Source organism: Falco punctatus (genome assembly GCF_963210335.1).
Source record: "Falco punctatus genome assembly, chromosome: 6".
NCBI lineage: Eukaryota > Metazoa > Chordata > Aves > Falconiformes > Falconidae > Falco > Falco punctatus.
In genome coordinates this window covers 77419116-77439437 of record NC_137585.1, presented here as the reverse complement: position 1 = coordinate 77439437, position 20322 = coordinate 77419116, and the positions used below count along the sequence as shown (strand labels likewise).

Here is a 20322-nt window from a genome sequence, read left to right as displayed (position 1 = left end):
TAAATACAGAAATATTTACAGAAATATAGAAACAAAACAAATAAAGAGAAGCAAAGGGGCATTTGCAGTTGTTAAAAGCCATCCTCGTTTCAAATGACTGGCATCCAACCATCAGAGTCAAAATTACTGCCTCCCTTTGTAGTGTTGATGGCGGTATTATCTAGGTACGCCCATCTCAGCGTGCTTTAGCCCTCTAAAAGATAAGTATCTCCACAGTCACCTTGTAGAGAAAATATGGAGAAACCACGTTCCCTACAGAAGAGTTAATTCCGGGGAAGATGGGAATTGGAGATAAATCATGTATATTACGCTCCGGGAGAGCCTGTCTTCTCCTGTTGACTGTACAGCTCCCCTGTAGTCAATGTGAACATTTGCAGTTGAGCACACTGCATATCTCAGCACCATGATATCCAAAGGAATCACCTAAATCTGGACCTCTTTCAGTTGAGAAGGAAGTCGTGGGGAACTGACGCTTCAAACCTGTTCGTCGTCTCAGGAAAGGATTTAGTACAAAGAGAAATGAAACCACGGCCGAGCAAAACTACCTGCGGGGGTGATGTGGAGAAACCAACACGAAGGTGAAGATGACTGCCGTCACCTGGCCTGAGAGCCCCATACCTATGGGGAAGACAAATGCCAACGTTTGACTTCAAGAGAAATGACGTGGGGTCTTGCGCGGTTCAGTTCCGTCAAACCCCCATTGACTTCGAGGTCTTGGTGCCTTCTTGTATGCATCACCCCCATGCCTACTGCACCCCTGGTAAGCCAGGGAGCAACTCAGCAGCTAGCAAAGTCTTGTGATGGTTCTCGTGGTCATGGAGACCCTCGAACACCACCAACAGCCCTTGGCTATTAAGAAGTGAGCGATTCCCGAGCTGGCCGGGCACGGGTCGCACCAGTAGTACCAGCTACCAGAGCTGAGATGCTCGGGATTCCAGGGAATGGCTGGTCAAAAATAGAAAAGGAATGGAGAGGAAAAGGGTGGGTGGGGTGGGGTGGAAAGGTAAGGCAAGGCAAGGAAAATGGAAAGGCAAGGAAAATGGAAAGGAAAAACAGAAAAAAGAAAGAAAAGAAAGAGAAGAGAAGAGAAGAGAAGAGAAGAGAAGAGAAGAGAAGAGAAGAGAAGAGAAGAGAAGAGAAGAGAAGAGAAGAGAAGAGAAGAGAAGAGAAGAGAAGAGAAGAGAAGAGAAGAGAAGAGAAGAGAAGAGAAGAGAAGAGAAGAGAAGAGAAGAGAAGAGAAGAGAAGAGAAGAGAAGAGAAGAGAAGAGAAGAGAAGAGAAGAGAAGAGGGCAGGGAAGGGAAGGGCAGGGAAGGGAAGGGAAGGGAAGGGAAGGGAAGGGAAGGGAAGGGAAGGGAAGGGAAGGGAAGGGAAGGGAAGGGAAGGGAAGGGAAGGGAAGGGAAGGGAAGGGAAGGGAAGGGAAGGGAAGGGAAGGGAAGGGAAGGGAAGGGAAGGGAAGGGAAGGGGAGAGGGAAGGGGAGAGGGAAGGGGAGAGGAAAGGGGAGAGGAAAGGGGAGAGCAAAGTTGAGAGGAAAAGGGAGAGGAAAGAAAAAGCACAACATATTGCAAAACACATTAAAAAAAAATAAAAGTGCCGTGAAAATTAACAGCAAGTGCCTGGCAACTGCTCTGTTGAGACTGCAAAGCCAAGATCACAGCAAATACAAAGCCTGCAACAAACACTTCAAACAGGGAGAAAAGCACTGCACACCAAGTGCAGAAGGTCCAAGCAAGGGCAAAGAGAAGGGCGAACAACAAAAATGAAACTAATGCATTACCCCACAGGAAAAAAAAAAAACCAACTAAAACCCCCAACAAACAAACAAAGAAAAACCACAAAAAGGAGACGTGGAGTAAGGGATCTGTGCCATTGCACGGTATCAGTGCTCATCTGGGACTTCCCAAAGGGTCTGTCCCCATCCCACATCCCACTGTCCGAACATGGATTGCTCTCCATGAAATCCAACCCTACGCAACCACGAAGACAAACCCAACAGTAAGCACGGCATCAGGACGGGTGGGTATTAAGGTAAGTTTGGGGTTTTTCTCTCACCCAAGCAGCAGTGCACCATGAAAACATCCACCCAAAGCAGAGCTTCACCAGGATTAATTCACAGATCTTTCAGGATAATGCCGAAAATGTCTGCAACCCAACCCAACCCAACGCAACCCAACTCAACGCAATGCCTGCAGGAACCAGAGGGCTAAGAAAACATCTGGAGCTCTTCCCTGGAGGAGCAGCCAAATAAAACATTTCTTCAAAAAAAGAGAAACACCAACCTGGTTTTCACCACCCTGGAGTCCCAGCAACACAGAAGAAATCTGCCTGCAGGTGCTTACACCTGTTGGCAACACTCAGCTGGCTGCTGTCACCTTTAGACCTGCTCAGCTGCCGCAATCCTGACCATAAAACCAACTCTTTGATCTTCCAAGGGTTACCCATTAACTTTTGCAACGTGGTACAGTGAGAGCAAAAGAAAATAAAAACAGTTGGGGCTGGGGATTTACACTATTGATGGTCAAATACACTACGGTGACTAGGAAAAAGCGTAAAGAGCCCTCAAAAAACTTCAGAGTGGGAAGTGGACCCCAAGAAACCAGTAGGGTTGGCCAATAATTTACAGTTAATCTAAAAGCAGAATCGTTACTGGGAAAAGGAATGGCTGTTATCGATCGGGTTGTAAAACACGCGTTGTTTAACCACCCTGGTAGCTGCTTGATGTTTGCCTTCGTTCCAAAGTGCTCATGCAAGGACAGGTGTAGAAGACCTGGAGGTAAAAGTAGGTGGCTGGACTGTGTCCCACCCTGAAAAAAAAATAAAATTAAATCAAAGTAGACACGCAGCTGAACATCCCATTCCTGCGAGTCCACGCAATGCTCTGTGTTGTACTCGGGTCACCTCCAGCTTCACCTCCTTTCTGCATCCCCAGAGCCACTCTGAACTGGTGGAACCTCCCAAAACCATGACGATACAAGCTGCTTTAGACCTGCTTGTGGAACGGGGTGGCCTGGGGTGGTGGTGGGGATCCCATCAGATCCCGAGGAATTGGGGATGCCTTGAGCTGGCCACCAAACATGGAGACACGTGAAGAATTTTGCTCTTGTTTGCTGGGCTTGAAGCATTTGTGCCAGCAGGCATGAAGCACAATGCTTTTTGGAAAGGAGGAAACCACCGCATAAAAAAAAAAATGAGTTGGAGGCCAAGTCTTCATGGGACATCACCAAAAGGGAAAGTTCTCCACCTGCAAAGCACCAGCTTTGGTCTGTGGGCAAAGTGAAGAGGGAAAAGGGTGGATTTGTCCCCTTTTGGGGGGCAGGTCATCATCCCCCCGCTAAGAAGGGACAGAGAAACCTTCCGAGAGAAGCTTGTGTGATGTGATGTCCACACCCCAAGTCTCTCCACGGTTGTGGAGGTAAATGTGGGACACCTGAGGTGTCTGCCACACCGTTGGGATCAATACCCATCGCATTCATCCATCGCATAAATATTCATCTTGGTGGATCAACAGCTCCCCACCAGGGAGCGGAGGTCCACGAGCAATCTCTGAGACAGCCAGATGTTCAGTTTTAAGGGAATTTTATTGATATTTTGTGACATTTGCTTGGGAATAACGTGTTGGGTTGGGTTTCCCATCAGGGCAGTTACAGCCAAGATCAAAGGATGAGAGAGAATGGTTTTCCCAAATCCTGGCTCCTGGTACGGCGCACTGATGGTTCCATCCCTGCCCGTCGCCGCCTCTGCCAAATCCTGCTGGCCCATCTCCCTGCAGCAAGGTGAGCGCGGGCTGGTGGCACTCATGGTGCTTCTGGCTCCTCCAGGTTCTTGTTGGCTGTGGAGAAAGGGAGCAAGGTAATGGGAAAATCCTGCTCCCGGGAATTCTCTGACACCAAAACTACCTGCTAGAAGTGACAAGGACTCTGCTTCTGAAGAAGGTCCACGGGTCGGGTTATACCAAGAGATTTGAGGCTGTCAGGAACCCAACACCTGAGCTTCAGGCAGGGTCCTGAGGGAGCCAGGACAGGACTGCATCAACCGCTGCCCCTGCCCCTGATGCACAACGAGGTGCTTGATCCAAGGGTCTGCAGCACGTGGTCCTGACAGTGACCCCCCATGTAGTGCCCAGGGGAAATCCAAGCCCCTACAGCCCTGCTCCTCCATGGTGGCACCAGCCAAAGACACCCAGGGATTCCCCGCTTCCCCCATGAAAGGTCTGGCTGAGCTTCTCTCCCAAGAAACAGGGCATGGGAAGTCACGCTCCCTGTGAAGAAGGGCTCCCAAGAGCTTCAGAGGGTCCAACTCAGATGTTTACTGAGTATTGATGATGCACCATCACAGAGGCTTCTTGCCCCCAGAGATGCTCATCATCACCCCCTGACCCAAAGACTGCCCCACCTGCCCTCTTTCTGCCCTTTGGGAGCTGAAATCCCCTTGCCAGCATCTCCCCAGCAGGATCCACCCCACAGCCAGGCTGCCACCAGCGTGTTTCCCTCTGCTCTACCACTGCTCCTCTCCCAACGGCTGGTCCCACCACTTCCATCCTGACCAGATGCTCTACATCCCTTGTGGCTCCCTGCTGGATCCATCCCCCTGCATCATCCTGAGCTGCGGGGGAGTCTTCCCACAATTCCTCTTCCTTCTCCTGCCACCCAACCTGTTGGAAGTGTTTGTGGTCCCCGTGTCACTTCAGGTAGTCACCTGCACAAATGACGTCAGCATCTTCCCCATGATAGCAGTTGTGTTCGCCCCACGGCCTGGCCGGGCAGTCAGAGATGCTCTTCTCCGTCCCGTCGCACTCCACGTCGTCCAGCCAGATGATGTCCGAGCCTCGCCCGTAGCGAGCGCCTCCCAAAGCCGACAGCGGTGACCCGCAGCCCACCTGCTTGCACACCACCTTGGCATCCTTCATGTCCCAGTGGTCATCACACACGCTGCCCCACCGGTTCTCGTGGAGCACCTCCACTCTCCCAGCACATTTATTTGGACCATCCACCAGCCGGACCGGTCCTTCCTCGGGAATATCCACCTCTGCAGAAACACCCAGAAAAATAAAGGTTAAAGGAGCATCCTACGCATCCCACCGTTGGCGGAAAGCAGGTCGGCTCAGCAGAGGCTCCATGTCTCCAAGCCCACGGGGGAGGTGGGCTGTGGTGGAGAGGAAGGCAGCTGTGGGGAAAGGGCAGGAGGAAGATTTCCAGGCTTTCTTGATGGCTTCAGGCTTTACTCTGTGTCTTCTACAAGAAGTCTGCTGATGCTAACCACCCCAAAGCCCAGTGGTGGGACAAGGGAGCAGAGCAGCCTCAGGTAGGAGAGGATTTAACATTCCCCCTGGGTCAGCTGCATCCATGTGTCCTCCCTGGGTCACCAGCCAAGGGCTGGCCACAGCGATGGGATCAGTTAACCAGCTTCATCCCCCCCCCGATCCTACCAGCAGGCACTCATGGAGCTGCACAGGGGTCAGGACCTGATGGTGGCAGGAGGGGGGATGCGTGTGGTGGGATCTGCCCATCCAACATGCAGGATGGGGCATGGAGGAGGGGGAGTTACCTGAGCACTCCACACTGGCGTCTTCTACGTGGTTGCAGATGTTGTCCCCCCACGCCTTCGCCTCGCACTCGGTGAGGGACGCCTCCGTCCCCGTGCAGTTGAGGTCGCTCAACCAGATCTGGCCTTGCCCTTCTCCGTATTTGGATTCCCGAGGTGCCGAGAGCGCCGTCCCGCAGCCCAGCTGCCGGCACACCACCTTGGCCTCCCGTAAATCCCACTGGTCATCGCAGACGGTGCCCCAGATGCCCTCGTGGAGCACCTCAACTCTTCCAGAGCAGCGGTGGGGTCCACCCACCAGACGGACCGAGGTGGAGACGGTGATGCCCGAGTCTGCAGACGCATCCAGAGAGGGCACGCTTAGACCGTGCGTTGATGTTCCTCCTCTCCACCAATCATCCCAGCCCTCCTCCACCCACAGCAACCCCTCCTCCACACACACGACATACAACTGTCCCAGCAAGAAGCTCAACGGTAGACTTAAAGGTCAAGCTTGAGCTGAAGAAGAATGACCACAGAGCACCCGAGCTAGTGGAAAGGGGAGAACCTCCCAATCTGAAGACTCCTTCCATGGTGTAAGAAGCCCAGGCCACCAGGAGGGGAGAACCTCCCAATCTGAAGACTCCTTCCATGGTGTAAGGAGCCCAAGTCACCAGTAGGACCATTAAGTCCACCTACTCTAGTAGGAGAGTGCTCCATAGGAAGGCCTTGTTCCTGCCCAAGGTCATGCCCACATTGACTGTTGAGGACACCCAACGCGTGGTAGGTCAAATCTTGGAGAACGGATTGATTACCTGCACAAATCGCGCTGGCATCTTCTCCATGGTAGCAGTTGTGTTCCCCCCATGGCCTCGCTGGGCAGTCAGCGAGAGCAGCTTCCCCCCCCGTGCAGTTCACATCATCCAACCAGATGGTGTCCAACCCTCGTCCAAACTTGGCCCCGATGGGTGCCAGCACTGCATCGCCACAGCCCAGCTGCTTGCAGACGACTTGGGCATCATTGAGATCCCAGTCGTCATGGCACACGCTGCCCCACTGCTCTTCATGAAGCACCTCAACCCTTCCAGCACATCGGTTGGGGCCTCCCACCAGCCGGATCGGTCCCGGCTCCGGTATTTCTGTTCCTGTCAAAAAGGAACAAGGGAGATGGTTTGGGATGAGTCTCCGTGCCAGCATCACCTGGAGGAAGCGGAATATCCCATGATGCACCAGAAGGATCTCTGCTCATCCCAAGGGAAGCAGCTCAAAGGCTCTCCTCTTAACTTCTGGCTGAAGAAGGAAAGCCAAAAGAGAAAACAGGATCAGGATGGGGGCTGACAGGGAAGCAAGGGGACAATCTGCATCTGCTCACACCCATGGGGTCATCTCAGGGATACTTCTCCAGGTCAAGCAGGGGAGGAAGCTGGAGACAACAAAGCCATCCTGCACCCCCGACGTCCCAACAGGATGGGTTTTTTTGCACCCCAGCTTGCGTGGGGCTGGCAGGAGAAGACCCCTGGGAGTTACCTGAGCACTCCACACTGGCATCTTCCACGTGGTTGCAGACGTTGTCCCCCCATGCCTTCGCCTTGCACTCGGTGAGGGACGCCTCCTTCCCCGTGCAGTTGAGGTCGCTCAACCAGATCTGGCCTTGCCCTTCTCCGTATTTGGATTCCCGAGGTGCCGAGAGCGCCGTCCCGCAGCCCAGCTGCCGGCACACCACCTTGGCCTCCCGTAAATCCCACCGGTCATCGCAGACGGTGCCCCAGATGCCCTCGTGGAGCACCTCAACTCTTCCAGAGCAGCGGTTGGGGCCACCTTCCAGGCGGATCTCCAGGCTGGTGGGAGCTACATCTTCTGGAGAGAGCAGAGACCCCGGGATGAAGGCAGGGAATGAGGAAGACAGTGCTCTCACCCCAGAGAGGCGCCTTTATTGTCCAACCGGGAGGAAGAGAAGCATCCCAAAGATCTGGGATGGGATGCTAGCATCCCAGATCCCTGGGATGGTATTCCAGCATCCCAAATCTTTGGGATCATATTCCAGCATCCCAAATCTTTGGGATTACATTCTAGCATCCCAAATCTTTGGGATTACATTCTAGTATCCCAAATCTTTGGGATCGTATTCTAGCATCCCAAATCTTTGGGAACTGAGTATTCCAGCATCCCAAATCTTTGGGTGGGTTTTTTAGCACCCTAAATCTTTGGGATTGTATTCTAGCATCCCAAATCTTTGGGAACTGGGTGTTGTAGCATCCCAAACTTTTGGGATTATACCCTAGCATCCTAAATCTTTGCAATGGTATTCTAGCACCCCAAATTTTTGGGATTGTATTTTACCATCCCAAATCTTTGGGATCATATTCCAGCATCCTAAATCTTTGGGATTGTATTCTGGCATCCCAAATCTTTGGGATAGTAGGCTAGCATCCCAAATCTTTGCGACCATTTTCTAGCATCCCAAATCTTTGGGATTACATTCTAGCATCCCAAATCTTTGGGAAATTATTCTGGCATCCCAAATCTTTGGGATTGTATTCTAGCATCCCAAATCTTTGAGAACTGGGTGTGCTAGCATCCCAAGTCTTTGGGATCATATTCTAGTACCCCAAATCTTTGGGATTGTATTCTATCATCCCAAATCTTTGGGATAGTAAACTATCATCCAAAATCTTAGTGATGGTATTCCAGCATCCCAAATCTTTGGGACGGTAGGCTAGCATCCCAAACCTTTGCAAACTGGTTTTGGAGTCGGGAACAGCAAAATCTGTTCTGGGATACAAACCACCAGGTTCATTTTTGACCGCAAAGGGAGAGGTGTAGCCCCCCCAGACCTACCCTGCTAATCAGCATCTGGGTAATTTTCCCTGTAATTAAGGATTGTGCTCCCACAGGAAACGTTCCTACAAGGACTGGAAAGAGGGAGGAGAAAACTGGGACCTTTCTCCCCATTCCCTAAGGGAAGGGTCAGGTTTGCCCAGCTACCGGCAGCAGTTACTGGGCGCTGTCACGAATCCTCAGCACGGGAGTGGGAAGGATCCTTGGTCCCACTCCTGCTTGTTGGATCCACCAAGACACACGATCCTTCCCAAAACCTGGCTCCAAATCTCTGACCGCAACCCTGCCACCTTAACAAGAAGAACCAAACCCCTCGGGATACCCTTATCCCTTGGCACGGATCTGGGATGCTGCAGTGGGAAAAATTCCGGGACTGAATCCTTGAGTCACCTCCACAGAGCCAAGGGGACACCAGGCGTTGCTCCATGGAGATCAGCCCCCAGCGTGGAAAATATCCCCATTTGGGGTTCAAGTTTGCTCCAACCAGCGTCTGGTTTGCCAATATTTTGGGGCAGCACCACTCCCCGCCCCCCCCCGCCCCGTACCCATCCCCAGATATCCAGGAGATCATCCAGGAGGTCTTCTCCATCAGTGAATCCAGAGAAAGTGCTTCCCCACCCCGCAGGAACACAATTAAATTCCCAGATCGGACGCGGCATCATTCTCCACAATGTCTTAGGACAATGCTCACCCTCTGCTCCCTGCCGCACTCACTCACCTGCCTGCAGGACTCCGGCCAGGAGAGCTGAAAGCAGAAAAAATTAGGAATATTAGTCCAATTTGGGGGGAATTCTGCAGAGCATGGAGACGCAGGATGGCAAAATGCCGGGAAAGGGGAACAATTCTGCGCACTCCCATCATTGCTCCTAAATCTGGATGTCAACGGGCTTTGCGCATCCTGCCGCGTGCCCATGGGGATTGCTGGATAAAGGTTGGAGGAGGAGGAAAAATGTGGGGAATAAATAGGGTCTGTTGGGAAAATTGAAAAAAATTATTTGGGGGGGGGGGGCGGGGGGAAGATAATGTGGAAAATAGCATAAGAGAGGAAGTGGGATCGCTCGTGTCCGGATTCCTTTGCCCGGAAGTCGGAATCCGGGGAGATTATTGTCTTTACAGGATCGTGGCATGGTTTGATGTCGGGATCTGAGCGTCGAGGCGGGTTTCCTGCGAGGGATCGAATGCCACCGGCTTGGGCTGGGCAAGGAGCGGCGGTGGGAGAGGGGACGCAGCGGGGGAGGGGATGCAGACCCAAAGCAGGGAGAAAATAAATAATTGAATGAATAAATAAAGAGATGGATAGATAGATGGGTAAATAAATAAATATTTAAAAAAAAGAAAGAAAGAACGAAAGAAAGAAATAGATGGGTAAATAAATAAACATTTAAAATAAATTAATAAATTAATGAACTAATTAATAAATAAATAGGTGTGTAAATAAATACATAATTCTTTTTAAAAAATTAATAAATAATTTAATGAACAGATGGGTAAATAAATACACATTTTTTAAAAAAATTAATACATTAATAAATTAATGAGTAAATAAATAAATATTTTGTAAAATTTAATAAATAAATTAATGAATAAATCAATAGATAGATAAATAAACAAGTTTTTAAAAATTTGATAAATAAGTAAATCAATGAATAAATAGATAGGTAAATAGATTAAAAAAAAAAATAAATAGATGGGTAAATAAATAAATTAATGAATAAATAAATAGGTAAATTTTAATTAATTAATTGATTGATTGATTAATAGAAAAAATAATTAAAATAATAAAAGAACCCCAAACAAATCCCACCTCACCTACCCCAGAGACACGCCAGGAGGACAGGCTTCATGACGGCAGCAAAGACACAAAGCGCAGGATGGGGAGGAGGCAGAGGAGTACACAAGGCACCGGCTATTTGAGAAGTCCCATGTCCTCCTCCCCCATCCCCCGGCTCCACCCCAACCCCCTCCCTCTGGACCCCACGGTGGGTCCCCGGCATGGTGGGAGAAGCCCAACCTCTACCAGGAAGCGACTCTGGTGCCACCGGCATCGTGGGATTGTGAAATTTGGTTTTCGGGAAGGCGCTGAGCAAACAAGTCCTCAGGGGACAGCCTGTTCTGGACCATGCGTGGGGGGAGGGGTGGGGGGGGTGGGGGGGGGTTGGTGGGGATTTTTATTTTTTTTAATTTTTTGGTTTGCAAGTTGCTTTCCAGGACTGTGGGAGTAGAATGTTACCACGTCCGGGGCTGGGCTCCCCAGTTTGAGAGACATGGAGCTACTGGAGAAGGTCCAGTGGAAGTTACAGAGGTGATGGAGCATCCTGGTGAGGAAAGGGTGGGAGAGCTGGGACCGTTTAGCTGGAGAAGGGGAGGCTGGGAGGGGACCTTGTCAACATCTTCCAGTGTCTTGAGGGTGAGCATCATGAGGATGGGGCCAAGGTCTTCTTGGTGGACGGGCACCAACCACAACTCAAGAAGCTCCATCAGAATGAGGAAAAACTTTAATTTTGAGGGTGACGGAGCACTTGGGAGAGGACCTTGTCAATGCCTACCAGTATCTTCAGGGTGAGCATCAAGGGGATGGGGCCAAGGTCTTCTCGGTGGTGCCCACTGACAGGACAAGGGGCCATGGGGACCAACCACAACCCATGAAGTTTCATCAGAATATGAGGAAAATCTTTGAGGGTGATCACTTGGGAGGGTTTTAGATTATTTTTTTCAATTTAATTTTCAAATTCTAATTTTGTTTTTAATTTTTTCAATTTGTTTTGTAAATTTAAATAAAATTTGAATTTTTTCCATTTACTTCTTGAGTTTTAATCTAATGTAGAAGTTATTTTTTCAATTTAACATTTAAATTCAAATTTAATTTAATTTTTTTAAGTTACTTTTTAAATGTAAATCTAATTTACATTTTTTTCAATGTCCTTCTTAAATTCAAATCTAATTTAAAAATTAATTTTTTCAATGTTCTTTTTAAATTTATATCTAATTTTAGATTTTTTCAATGTCCTTTTTAGATTTAATTTCAATGTAAAAATTATATTTAAATGTCCTTTTACAATTTAAATATATATTTAAATTTTTTTATTTACTTTTAAAATTTAAATTTCATTTACATTTCTTCAATTGTTTTTTAAATTTAAACCCATTTTAATTTTTTTAAAAAATAAATTCTAAATAATTTTTAAAATTTAACTTACTTTTTTACAAAAAATATTAATTATTTTGCAAAATCCATCTCCCCCCATGCCGCTCCCTCCCCCCCCCTCCCCAGCAGGCAGTGAGCCCTCCACTTTCCGGCACCAGGTCCAGAATTTGGGAATTTTGGGAATTTTTCCATGCCCCTCAGATCAGGCTGGGATCGGGACCAGGCCAGGATCGGGATCAGGCCAGGATCGGGACCAGGCCTGGATCAGGACCAGGACTGGATCGACCCGTGTGTTTGCAGAGCAAACTTCGGGTGCCAGATTTGTTTTCCTTTGGCCTTCGGCTCCCGCTTTGTTTTCCCAGCAAACAGGGGGAGAAAATCCGGGATTAGGAAATATTCCACCGCTTCCGGGAGGAACGCACCACACCCCCCCGCCCCCTTAAATTGTTCAAATTAATCAAAAATTTGGGGTTTCTTCTTTGCAATTCACACGCGTAGCGGCGTGTTACAGAGCGGACAGTGGCCTGGCATGTCCCCATGCACATACATGTGCTCTACATGTGGCCCTGCCACGCACACACATGTGCCCACACACATACATGTGCTCTGTGTGTAGCACTCCTACACACACACGTGTCCCCATGCACATACATGTGCTTTACATGTGGCTCTGCCACACACACGTGTCCCCACGGACACACATGCTTTACATATGGCTCTGCCACACACACATGTGCTTTACATGTGGCTCTGCCACACACACACATGTCCCCACACACGAACATGTGCCCTATATGTGGCCCTGCCATGCACACATATATCCCTACACATATCCATGTGCTCTACATGTGGCCCTGCCACGCACACACGTCCCCACACATACATGTGCTCTACATGTGGCCCTGCTATGCACATGTGCCCCCCACATACATGTGCTTTACATGTGGCTCTGCCACACACGTGTCCCCACGCGCATACATGTGCTCTATGTGTAGCCCTGCCACACACACACACGTGTCCCCATGCACACACATGTGCTCTACATGTGGCTCTGCCACACACACACATGTCCCCATGTACATACTTGTGCTCTACATGTGGCCCTGCCATGCACGCGTGTCTCCACGCACACCCATGTGCTCTACATGTGGCCCTGCCATGCACGCGTGTCCCCATGCACATACATGTGCTTTACATGTGGCCCTGCCACGCACGCGTGTCCCCACACACATACATGTCCTTTACAAGTGTCCCCACGCCCCACGTGTGTCCCCACCCCCACAAGTGTCCCCACCCCCCGACATGTCCCCTCCCCCCCCGCCGCGTGCCCCCCTTCCCCCTCACCCCCCCACGGCCCAGGCACCACCCCGCCCCGCCCCCCCAGCCGCCGCCGGGCTCCGCCCCCTGCCGGAAGTGTCGTCACGGCGCGGCGCGCGAGCGCGGCCGGAAGCGGCTCCGGGGGGAGGTGTTGGGCTGCGGCACCGGCCGGGGCTGGAGCGGCGGCGGCACCGGCGGGGCCTGGGGGCGCCCGGAGGGGCCCGGTGAGCCCCGGGGGGGGCGGGGGGAGCCCTGGGGGTGGGGGAGGGGCGGCGAGCCGCGCCGTGGCTGCTCCCGCGGAGGGGGGGCGGGGGGAGGGTCCGGCGCGGTGCTGGGTCGGGGGGCGCTGATTGATGCTGGGAGAGTGACTGGAGTGTACTGGGAGGGTGTGGTTGTGATGGAGGGTGGAGCACAGAGGGATGAGGGGGTCTGGGCCATACTGGGAGTGGGACTGGGGTGTACTGGGAGGATGGGTATGTAAGGGGGGCGGAGCACAGAAGGATGAGAGAGGTCTGGTTGATACTGGGAGCAGATTGGGACATACTGGGAGTGGGACTGGGGTGTACTGGGAGGGTGCGGTTGTGATGGGAGCACAGAGGGATGAGGGGGTCTGGTTGATACTGGGAGAGGACTGGGACATACTGGGAGGGGACTGGGGTGTACTGGAGGGTGGGGATGTAAGGGGGTGGTAGCACAGGGGGATGAAGGGGTCTGGTTGATACTGGGAGGGGACTGGGACATACTGGGAGGGTGTAGTTGTACTGAGGGGAGAGAGCACAGAGGGATGAGAGGGTCTGGTTGATACTAGGAGAGAACTGGTCCATACTGGGAGTAGGACTGGGGTGTACTGGGAGGGTGGGGATATAAGGGTGTGGTAGCACAGGGGGATGAGGGCATCTGATTGATACTGGGAGGGGACTGGGCCATACTGGGAGAGTGGGGATGTAAGGTGGGGTGAACACAGAGGGATGAGGGGGTCTGGTTGATACTGGGAGTGGGACCGGGGTGTACTGGGAGGGTGGGGATGTAAGGGGGGGTGCACAGGAGGATGAGGGGGTCTGGTTGATACTGGGAGGGGACCGTGCCATACTGGGAGTGGGACTGGGGTGTACTGGGAGGGTGGGGATGTAAGGGGGTGGAGCACAGAGGGATGAGGGGGTCTGATTGATACTGGGAGGGGACTGGGCCATACTGGGGTGTCTGATAGTGGGGGTGAGAGAGGGGATGAAGCAAGAGGGTCTGCTTGATGATGGGGGGACTGGGGCATACTGGAAGGGGCCTGATTGTCATGGGTTTGGGGGAGGGGGACGCGATGGGAGTATCTGGATGATATTGGGGCTACTGGGCCATACTGGGAGGGCTGGTGGCATTCCTGGGAGGGGGGATACCAGGACACGAAGGGAAGATCCTTGTTGATACTTCCAGTGTGGCCCCATTTTCACTGGGAGGTGGGAAGGTGGGGGGTCGGGCTGGAGAGTGAGTGTTTCTGGCCATCCCACAGTTACTGGTGGTGCTGGGCAAACTGGGAGCATCGCTAATGGCGGGGGTGGGAGAGGGGAGCGGCAAAAAATTGTGTATTTTCAGTCCAGCAGCTGCGATCGGAGCCTTTTCCACTGCTGCGCATCCCTCTATCCCTCCTCACCGCCGCTGCACTCCCGCCCTGCCCCCATCCTCCCGCCAAAATGAACCTTTTCCCCTTTTCCTGACAGATTTTCCCGCTCAGTCCTGCACCACAAAACGGCAACTTGCCGGTGCTGCGTCCACGCCGGCGCTGTTTTCGGTGGCGTTCAGCTCCGCCGCCATGCTGCCCGCCTGCGGGATACCTCTCCTGCTGTGTTTTAGGAGCATGATGGCTCTTTTGGGGGGATCCACCTCGGATGAACCCCCCAAACCTCCTCTTTGGCCCATTTTTGGGGGAATTTCCCCCCCAAAATACATCATCTCGCCACCCGTGTGCTCTTTTTCTTCACCCCTTTCTCCTCAGCCTTGCCGCCTGTACACTTTGATCCCTTCCCCAAGAGCAGATCCATCCAAACCTCCTCGGTTTAAACCACCCGGTGGTGGTGGATCCCTCCTGATCCCCCCATAAATCTGGCATCTCATTCCGCTCCTCCAGATTAACACCTCCAGGGGCTCCCGCGTGGCCGCAGCAGGTCAGGGCACCCTAAACCCCCCTCGCTGCCTTTGTCGTAGCTGTCGCATGCACAGAAAACAACAAATGTCATCATCCTGAATTCATTTGCCACGGTGAATCAGCAAGCACAATGAAAAAGCCCCAAAATTTGCTTTTTTTGGAGCTGGAGAAGCATGTTTCCAACAAAAATCCAGGAGAAAAAGCCCCCTGCGAGCCGTGCCCTGCCGTGTCCTCCCCCCAGCCCGCTCCATGCCGTCCCTTCCTCCCCACGCCGGCAATTCCCTCTTTTAATGCCTGGATTTGAGAGCAGGAGGGACCGGTGACAGCGGATTTATTCTCCCTTCTGCTTGCGGGCGGCTTTTGGACGCTCCTGCCCCTTCTCACCCAACTGTCTCAACCCGAAGGGAACGGCTCTGCAGCCTCTTGGCCGAGAAACGATCCGACTCCTGGGCACGCTCGCCTTTTTGGGATGGGAGAGGATAATCCTGAGCCCCCCTCTCAGTTTTCGGAGTTATTTCTGCATTATTTGAGGCGTTTAAACAATTATGGGAGCATCTCGTCAGCGCCTGCCTCAGCAGGGAACAGAAAGTCGTTGGTTCTGCTCAGCTAAATAACGATTTTTGCTGGTTTGGGGGGGGGGCTAGTGGATTTTTTTAACTTATGGGCTTATTTATTCTGACTTGCCGTCCCCTTCACCCTTTTCTAGTTGTAAAAATTCAACCAGCACCTTCATCCCTTTGCTTTTCCGTGGGGGATTCCTCGGCGTTGCTTTACCAGGGGGTCTGATCCCAGTGCTCTGGCGTTACCCTTTGGGACGATGTTATTCCCTCCGTGGCAGTGAGACTAAATCGTGCCGGCAGATCCTCTGGGAATTCCCTTCTCTGCACTTTGAGAGCTGGCTGGGAAGCGTGGCTGAGGAGCCGGATTTCTTGGGAGCGCCTTTTCCTGGTTAACGGGCTGGAAGTGGTTATTAATTGCATTTAGCTCGTTCACTTATCACTCACCCCCTTGCCTTCCCTCGCAGTTGCCTGCTTGAGGCTCCTTCGCCCTCTGCACTCTGATCCCGCCTGGGAAAACCCGGAAAATCCCTTGGGAAGTCCCCATCGTGTCACCGCTTGCCCGTAATCCCGCAGCTTCTCATCTGTTGGTTGCAGCCAGCGAGTGACACCAAATTACACCTCTCGTCGCTGCCGGTGGGCTCGGGTGGGCTTTGTGCCCAGGATTTGTTGGTTCTTCCAGGTCTCCGGCACTTACTGCTCCTTGGGAAGCTTTGGCACACCGCCTTCCCAGCCTGTATCATTCCTTTCTCCTGTTTTTTTTTTAATTTTTATTCTCTGGCAGCCGTTTCCCTGCTGGTGCCCGTGGGATTCCCTTCAGGGGCGCCTTTTGGGGCGGTTTTATGCCTGGTTTTGCGGCAGCTTCCTCGCCAGCTCAGTGGGAGTGTTCTCCTCTGCGTTCCTGACATCCCCACTGCCTCCCACCAGGATGCCTGCGGACGTGGAAAGTGAGACCTAAATCGGAATTCCACCGTTTACCACGAAGGGCTCCTTCTTTTCGCTCTTGCCTGTGCGTCGGGCCCTCATGGGCAGTGATTTCATGTGGGGTTTCGGGAGAAGGATCGTGCTTTAGCCTTCTCCTCCGCTGGCTACACGGATACGTGTGCGGTGTCCCAGATGGGAGCAGCAAACCCAGCCCAGGGGACCCCCGAGGCGAAGCTCGGAGCCCGGCATCTCTTGTCGAGCCGCACGACCGCCAAACCAAGCTCCAGAGGTATCGGCAGGCTCGGACAGAGCTTGGAAAACCCTCAGCTTAAGAAAGGAGCGTTTGTTGGGAAGCGGATCTGAAAAAACAGCCTGTTGGATGCCTGGGAGCTGGGGGTCGAGTCCCTCCCTGCGTCCCCTGCCCGGGGCAGGGCTGACGGCTCCGTGTCCCGACGAAGGTTCACGTAGGCACCCGGGGACGCCGAGCAGCCTCCGAGGAGCTTTTCCAACCCCTGCCTGCAAACTCAGTCCGGCCCTTGAGGGCTTGGGGACGCGGTTGAGGCCGGTCCCTTGGCACTTGCTCTGACCAGGTAACTACGAGCAGGCTCCGCATGGGGGTGAAGTGCTCCCAGCTGTCGACAGCATCTGCTTTCGCATGCTGGGAGCCGGCTGAGGGTGAAAACAAAGCTTTTAAGTGCCGATCCGAGCCGTTTTTCTGGCTCTGAGTCTGCCTTGATCCCCCCAGGGGGAAAGGATTGGTGGTGCGGGGTTTTACAAGCTTTTTGTAGTCTCTGCCTCCTTCTCTCCCTCCCTCCCTGCCGACGTGTTTATATCTCTTCGCTGCTGCCACCCACATCTCCATCTCCACGCCTCATTCCCTCACCACCTCGTTCCGGCCCAGCGCTCCTCTCACGCTCTCTCCTTTCTCATTTCTGCAGGGGGTGCCATGGAAGGGCAGCCATGTCCTCTGGCCTGCCAGCCTCCCTTCTCCCAGCGCCTCTCCCCCGTTTCCGAAGGAGATGGGCCTGAAGGTGAAGAAGAGCAGGAGGAGGCTCAGGAGGAGGAGGAGGAGGAGGAGGATGCAGCCAGCAGATGGCTAAGGGAAGGCTCACCGAAGCGGCTAGGACCAGCCTCTCCGCGCCGCTTGGGACGGTGCTGCTGTGGCCAGGGCGCTCTCGCCCCTCGGGGTGCTGGCAGCCCCTGCCAGAAGACTGATGAGGATGAGGGGGCTTTCCCGGCCCACCAGGCGCCAGGGGAGCAGCGGCCGTGCCGGCGGAAGCACCGGCTGTGCCTGAAACCCAAGGCGAGTCGGATCCCCACATCCCCGGGCCGGGGGGAGAGCGCTGAAGAGCCGGGACCTTCCCAAGGGAAAAGGTTGCGCTTGATCTGGGGCAGGACGGGGGGCTTCGTGGAGAACGGGCTGGAGGAGGTGCCGCGGAGTAGCGAGGAAGAGGAGGAAGAGAGAAGGTCTCGGTCCTGCTCCCCCGAGCTGCCCCTTGCCGACGATGCCCGCCCCAAGCCGGACTTTGTGCAGCTGATCGACGAGCGCGGCATCTACTCCACGGCCAAGCTGGTGCTGGGCAGCGCGGTGGGCGAGCTGGAGGAGGTGGCGGCAGCGGGGCTGCCGGCCCACCCCAAGGTGGGCGAGCTGGAGATCCGCGAGGTGATCGTGGACGAGAAGCCCTTCCAGTGTGGCGTGTGCGAGAAAGCCTTCAAGCGAGCGTGGGAGCTCTTCAGCCACGAGGTGGTACACAACGAGGAGCGCCCCTTCCGCTGCGACCTCTGCCAGGCTTCCTTCAAACGCCACTCGGACTTCAAAAGCCACCGCCTGGTCCACACGGAGGAGCGCCCCTTCCGTTGCGAGCTCTGCGGCAAACGTTTCAAGCGTAGCTCCAACCTCCAAGAGCACCGGCGCATCCACAGCGGTGAGCGCCCCTTCCGCTGCCCCCGCTGCGCCAAGAGCTTCAAGACCCCCTACGAGCTGCAGCGCCACGCGCTCACCCACTGCGCCGAGAAGCCCTTCAAGTGCGCCGACTGTGGCAAGGACTTCCCCACCTCCAACGCCCTCCTCCTCCACCAGCGCCAGCACTGCGATGACAAACCCCACGTCTGCGGGGTCTGCGGGAAGAAGTTCACCTACGGGCACAGCCTCAAGGTGCACGAGCGGGTGCACACGGGCGACCGCCCCTTCGTCTGCCCGCTCTGTGGCAAGGGCTTCAAGCAATCCAACGCCCTCTCCTCCCACGAGCGGGTGCACACGGGAGAGCGCCCTTTCGTCTGCAAAACCTGTGGCAAAGCCTTCAAGCAGTCGTCCTACCTGGTGATCCACGAGCGGGCGCACACAGGCGAGCGTCCCTACAAGTGCGAGGTGTGCGGGAAGGCTTTCGCCCGGCCCTCCTTGCTCCTCCAGCACCACCGCGTGCACAGCCAGGAGCGGCCCTACAAGTGCAGCTTCTGCCACAAGTTCTTCAAGGACCTGGCCTACCTGGCCGTGCACGAGAAGGTGCACACGGGCGAGACCCCTTACAAGTGCAGCGTCTGCGACAAGGGGTTTGCTCATCCCTCCAACCTGCTGCAGCACCAACGCGTGCACCGCGACGGCTGAGCGCACTCGGGGTGTTGCCGAGCCGCGGCGGCTCTAAGCCCCCCCGCCGCCACCGACAGCAGGCGTCATGTGTGTGTGTGTCCAGGCTGGGGGAGCACCCCAGGGCCGGCATGGACCCCTGGAAAGCCGCGGTGCTTTTCCTCGGCCCCAGCCCTTCGCCGAACCTGGAGCCAACACCGTCCTCTCCTCGCTCCAGTGGGGGCGATCCTGGCAGGACCCTCCCCAGCCGCGTGGGTTGGGGCGACTGCAAGCCCCTGGCAGGCATGCGGCAGCTCATGGCGTGTCGTGGCTCATGACACGCCGTGGTCATGGCACGCGGCAGCTTGTGGCACGCGGTGGCTTGTGGCATGCAGCGGCTCATGGCACGTGGTGGCTCGTGGCAGACCACCGGCGGGCAGCCAGGAGCCCTCTTTGCCCTCCTGCAGGGAAAGGCGGGGGGGGGGGCTGAGAGCCCCCCCTAAGTCATCCTAGAATCCCCCTCCCCAGTCATCCCAGTGAATGTGGCTCAGCCCGGACTGGAAGGTTCACGGGGAGCTGGGACATGCCGCCGCCTGCGGTCGGGGAGAGACTTGCCTGTGTTTTTTTCTTTGAGTTGGGGGTGGCGATGCGATGACAGTACAGGTAGCGGAAAGGATGACGGGGAAGAGTGAGTGAGGAGCGGGCACCTCCCTTCCCCCCTGAAACCCGTTTGGGTTCACGTGTCCCGTCCATATCTCATGCTGCTGCTAATGACCCGGTTAATCACCCCCTTTTCTTCCGCCCCAGGGCACTGGCGGGGCTGGTAGGGAGCAGAAGAAAACGGGGGGACACGCTGCCACCGTCCACTTTGGGACCCCCAGCAAGTGACACCCGGCGCTGTAAGTTTTCCATCCGCTCCTGGGACTTTCCAGGTAAGAACCTGGATGGAATATGGGCAAAGTCAGACATGACCGGCCCCCCTGCATCATCATCATCCTCCTCCTCCTCCTCTCGCTTCCCGGAGCTACGTGCCGCTGCCAGAGCCTGGATTTGTCCCCCTCCCCCATCCTTGGCTGCTGGGCAGAGGGTGGCACGTGGACCTTTTCTCGCGAGGGTGAGACAAGAGCCCCCCCATGCCGGTGTCCTTGTGCTGTCCCTCAGACTCCTGGAGATCCTGGGTCCCCGTCCCCCCCTTTCCGTATGGTCCCTGTAGCGCTGGGAACTGGGGGGTGGGGTGGGAAGCGCGTGCTCCTCGGCGCTCTGCACACTAATTACAGGATGGTTATTTAACGACGGCTCTGTCGCATTGCCTCCTCCAGCTCGT

At 54.3% G+C, this 20322-nt stretch overlaps 2 protein-coding genes across 4 annotated transcripts; one reads left to right on the top strand and one right to left on the bottom strand.

Annotated features, from left to right (window-relative positions):
- Positions 1-1429: 1429 nt before the first annotated feature.
- Positions 1430-11936, bottom strand: LOC308066462 (soluble scavenger receptor cysteine-rich domain-containing protein SSC5D-like). Its single transcript, XM_080393773.1, has 7 exons — positions 10172-11936; positions 9077-9103; positions 7048-7377; positions 6336-6665; positions 5545-5874; positions 4696-5025; positions 1430-3829 (listed from the first exon to the last, which is right to left on the bottom strand). Exons 1-7 carry the CDS (start codon positions 10401-10403, stop codon positions 3795-3797), a joined length of 1614 nt encoding a protein of 537 aa, XP_080249899.1. The 5' UTR covers positions 10404-11936; the 3' UTR covers positions 1430-3794.
- Positions 11937-12709: 773 nt separating this feature from the next.
- Positions 12710-20293, top strand: LOC308066460 (uncharacterized protein). Of its 3 annotated transcripts, none has more exons than XM_080393769.1 (3): positions 12931-13044; positions 15979-17025; positions 17374-20293. In XM_080393769.1, exon 3 carries the CDS (start codon positions 17382-17384, stop codon positions 19038-19040), a length of 1659 nt encoding a protein of 552 aa, XP_080249895.1. In that variant the 5' UTR covers positions 12931-13044; positions 15979-17025; positions 17374-17381; the 3' UTR covers positions 19041-20293. The 3 variants fall into 3 exon arrangements, with proteins under 3 accessions (XP_080249894.1, XP_080249895.1, XP_080249896.1); XM_080393770.1 differs by having other exon boundaries at positions 12957-13044; positions 16296-17025; XM_080393768.1 differs by lacking the exon at positions 15979-17025 and having other exon boundaries at positions 12710-13044.
- Positions 20294-20322: the final 29 nt, after the last annotated feature.

What these genes read in the sequence shown, in the direction of transcription:
- LOC308066462 (XM_080393773.1), bottom strand. Translation starts at nt 10,403, where the DNA reads ATGCCGGTGGCACCAGAGTCGCTTCCTGGTAGAGGTTGGGCTTCTCCC. An exon ending in GGCCGGAGTCCTGCAGGCAG is followed by an intron (nt 7,378 to 9,076) that starts GTGAGTGAGTGC and finishes TGCTCTCTCCAG; the next exon opens with AAGATGTAGCTCCCACCAGC. An exon ending in CGCCAGTGTGGAGTGCTCAG is followed by an intron (nt 5,026 to 5,544) that starts GTAACTCCCCCT and finishes GTGTTTCTGCAG; the next exon opens with AGGTGGATATTCCCGAGGAA.
- LOC308066460 (XM_080393768.1), top strand. Translation starts at nt 12,738, where the DNA reads ATGTCCTTTACAAGTGTCCCCACGCCCCACGTGTGTCCCCACCCCCAC. An exon ending in GGGGCGCCCGGAGGGGCCCG is followed by an intron (nt 13,045 to 17,373) that starts GTGAGCCCCGGG and finishes TCATTTCTGCAG; the next exon opens with GGGGTGCCATGGAAGGGCAG.